The 4250-nt window shown below is 30.0% G+C and overlaps 1 protein-coding gene across 1 annotated transcript in view; it reads right to left on the bottom strand.

Annotated features, from left to right (window-relative positions):
• The window catches only part of LOC105112401 (L-type lectin-domain containing receptor kinase IV.1-like), a 1688-nt gene extending 1101 nt beyond the window's left edge, over nucleotides 1-587 (bottom strand). Inside the window, exon 1 of the mRNA XM_011008097.1 lies at nucleotides 53-587. Coding sequence (XP_011006399.1) covers nucleotides 53-587 — 535 coding nt within the window. The remainder of the gene's footprint in view (nucleotides 1-52) is intronic.
• Nucleotides 588-4250: the final 3663 nt, after the last annotated feature.

Below are 4250 nucleotides of genomic sequence, written 5' to 3'. Positions count from 1 at the left end.
ATCCAAACTTGCATTGGATGGCCACTAATTAGTGTCAAGTTTGTGAACATACCATTAAGTTGGGAATAATATCCAGCTGAAGCAGATCGTTCAGACTCTAAACCATTAATATCAATCCCAACATGGTTATCATCGATATCATTGAACCCGGTGCTGTATATCGTGTCAAGCTCCACAGCAACAACATGGTTGGTCTGATTCCCATTGTTGGTGTTACTAAATAGACCAAGGTTCTGGTTTGGAAGAGCTCCTGGGAGACCTCTTGTGGGTGCAATGACAAAGGCAATACCATGGCCACCAAAATGTGCATATTCAGGTATGATAGCGAAAACAAAGGTAGTAGAGAAGGTGAAAGCAGTGCTATTTATAGAGTTCTTGAAGGTTACTGGGTTTGGATAGAAGGCGTGACCCATTTGGTTGTAGGTTTCATTGGTTAGCCTCAAAAGGCCATTGGAGGTTAACTCAGCTAGGCCGTCAAGGCTTAGACTAGTGGATCGGAAGCCAGAGAAGGGGAAGTTTAGATCTTGAGAAGCTGCTATTGCTAAGCTAACCAAGACACGCACCATTAAGACAATCCTGAATAACATTGCAACTGTCTTTGTCTCTACCCACCAGTTTCTTGTTCATGTTTGTCGGGTATATTGGAGTATCCACACCATCCAAGAGTTAATGATAGAGCCAATTAGCTAAAAAATGAGGAGAACTTTGCATTCAACGGTTGAGATAATCTAACTTGTCAAACTTTCAGGTTGATCTGAAAGCACAACCCTAATTTTAAGGCAATATAAAAAACTAGTCAATTTCGGCAACTCTTCCGTGAAATTTCGCAGTTAGACATTGCTTTGATCATAGTTGTTAAAATTAGACTGGTCTGGTGGATTGATGTTAAGGTTGTACTAGTTTAGGTTTACTAAAAGATCCGCTGGTATAATAATTGGGCCAAGCCTGATGGAATTAACAGGTTAATTTATTATTCGGGTGATTTGAGTGACATCCAGTATTTTTTTAAAATATAAAATATAAAATTTATTAATATATGCATTCCATGTTTACTAGAAAAACAATTATTTTTTTTAATGTAACATTTAAAACCAATTAATATATATATTCTATACTCCAAAAAAAATTATTTACTTTTAATATGGGATTAGAAACCCATTAGTACATATATTTTATATTAAAAAAAATTATGTTTTCTCAATATGGGATAAAAATTTTTAGTTTAAATACTTAACTTAAAAATTTAACATAATATCTTTTTAAGGTGGGATAAAAAAAATTTAGTTAAATACTTAACTTAAAAACTTAATATAATATCTTTTTAATATGAAATAAAAAAACTTTATAAAATATTCTTTTAAACTTCATTATTTACAATATGTATAGTTTATATTTACGTGAATTTTTTTATATAAAATATTAAAATTTTATTATTTTTTTAGGTTGATCCAAATAGGCTTAAGTTGACCCATGAAATCCGGGACCCCACCTCTTGACCATATGAATTCTCAAGCCGAGTTTAATAACTATAGTTTTAAGTTACAGTTGAATAATTTTTTTTAATTAAATTTAAAGTTAAAAAACTAATTTCTTAAGTATTTTTATAAAAAATATTCCATTTCCCATCCTCACAGTGTAAAGTCTACGGATTCATACTTGTTGCCTGACTATTAATGTGTTGACTTCAGATTTATGTTCACACCAGTTGCTCACAGTGAACAGCTATTTGCCCTGGATACACTCTAGGTGTGAGATAAATCAATTCCAACTCATCGCAAAAGCCAAGATACTAATCCCTTATTTTGCTGTTGCGTTATAAACAAGAGTCGGCAAAATTTGAAATTTTATTTTTTGTTTAAAATTAATGTTTTTATATTTTTGAATCATTTTGATATATTACTATAAAAATAATTTTTTTTAGAAAATAATAACATATTATTTTTATATATTTTCAAATAAAAAACATTTTAAAAAATAATCACTATCATACCTCCAAATACCATCTAAAAAAATATTACAGAAAACTCAAATATAATAATCTATAATTCATCTTAGAAAAAAACAAATATCCTCGAAACATACAAAAGTAACTCGCCTCTTTCATAACATAACACAACATGTGGCATTTCTTCTTTTAATCAAGTAAAGAAAAGTTAAGGTAAAAAATTAGATTAAAAAGTGTTTGAAAGTGTGGTAGCGATTGCACTTCATTGTATATTTCACTCAAAAAAAGCATTCAAATAATTTTTTTATAATTTATTTTTGACAATAGCACATCAAAACAATCCAAAAATACTAAAAAAATAATTTAAAACAAAAATAATTTTCAAATTTTAACAAAAAGCAAATTGAAACTCACTCCTAAACAGTGCCTACAAGATGAAGCACCTAGAGAAATAGAAGTAGTCATGGTATCCAGTGACTTAATATAAAAAACCTAAAAAGTTGGTAATTGAAAACAGGTTATGTTTGATAAGCTAAATAACTGATATTATGCTAGTAGTAGATGACACCTCGTAAATGTGGTGATTAGTAGTTGTGGCAGTACCAAGTGGTGCCTAGTAAACTAGGTAATTAGTAGCTAACACCTGCAAAAGGTCCCTTGTTATGGATATGAGGACTCTCTGATGGGTTAGTAATTTTATAGAGAAAAAAGTGTAATAATATTTTATAAAGATAGATTCTGAAAATATATATGCTAAAAATATTAAGAATGAAAAGATTATAAACTTTTAACTTGAAGGATTCATAACATATTTATAACTCATAAATCTTTTTTTCTATGGAGAGGAGGGGTTAAAATGTAATTTCATCATTATAATATTTTAAGTTGTATTTTACTTAAAATAATATGTATTAGATCAATATAAAATACTAAAAGATTCGTGTAGAATCCTGAAAAAATTCTTGAAAAGTGTTGGGCTTGAGCCCATTTAAAGTGAGAAATGAGTTCAAGCATATTATTTGAACCTAAGCATGTTGAACAACCCCGAGCATGTTAGGCTTGGGTACATGCCTTAGTCTAAAGGGGTGTTGAAGTGCCTAACCCCTATCCTAGGCATTATATACTGAGCACCTGCATAATAGAATAGGCATGTGCCCATCATAAAATGGGCTCGAGCATGTTGTTTGGGCCATGCACCTATACTTAGTATGGGCTCAAACTATCATACCTGAGCACATGCTCCTTGAGCTTCAGCTGTATATTAGGCTTGAGCTTAGTAGCTCAAGCCTAATGCGCTATAATTTTTAAGTTTACTAGTATAATATTTATTACTTGTGATATAATTTTATTGTGACCCTTTTGGTAAAAAGAAGTTTTATCATCCCATTATTGCATTTTTTTACTTAAAATATATGATATGTACCTAGTTCACACATACTAAGTGACATATACCTAGCTTTTTTTTTTCTTTCAAAAAATATATTTATTTCATTTCATTGTGCAATAAAAAAGTTAAAAGACTAAAAAGCTCATAAACCCTAGAAAAAATAAATTTTTAAAAATAAATTAAAAAATTCTATAAACTTAGAAAAACAGGCTAAACCTATGATCATTTTCTTTGTTGTTGTTTTTTATAAGTAAAAACCAAACCGAATCGAAAATGATCACCTCTAATAAAAACAAAGATTCATTTATTGCAAATATAGTATGAGATGATTTAGTCTAGATTTAAAAGCTTAAGTGGAGGACTTCCCTTAGAGATTGGAGGAGAAATCTATTAATCTTTTTACCTTATTTATTATCCAAAGTGGTAATGTCTTGTGAGGTGAAGGATAAATAGATATAGAAGCCAAACTCTACTGGGATGTATATTGTCAAGTCCATGTGTGGGCTCATATCATCTCCTCCTTAATATGATACTTGTTTTTTTCTTTCAATGGTTTATGAAAAGGTTTAGTCCCTTCTAGAGTAGATGTTTTTATGTTGGTTGGCTATTCTTAATAGAATCAACACCATAGGAGTTCTAACTAAAAAAGACATTATTAAAGTTGAGGATGCATTTTGTCCAATATGTTTTCTATATGAAGAGTCAATGGAATGTCTCCTTATTTAGTGTCAAAACCACTAGAAAAATTTAGTCTAGATTCGTGGAATGGTGGGTTTTATCCTAGTGTTATCTAAGCAGTTTGTCAGCTTTTCTTTACCAATAGAAAGTTATGATTGAAAGAAAATTTCAAAGGAAGGTATAATTTATGTTTTTTTTTTTATGATTATATGGTCTTTATAGCTCATTTGTAATGACTTG

This window comes from Populus euphratica, unplaced genomic scaffold (assembly GCF_000495115.2).
Source record: "Populus euphratica unplaced genomic scaffold, PopEup_1.0 scaffold510.1, whole genome shotgun sequence".
Classification (NCBI taxonomy): Eukaryota; Viridiplantae; Streptophyta; class Magnoliopsida; order Malpighiales; family Salicaceae; genus Populus; species Populus euphratica.
Note: the sequence above shows the minus strand (reverse complement) of the source record. Positions and strands in the feature narration are given on the sequence as shown.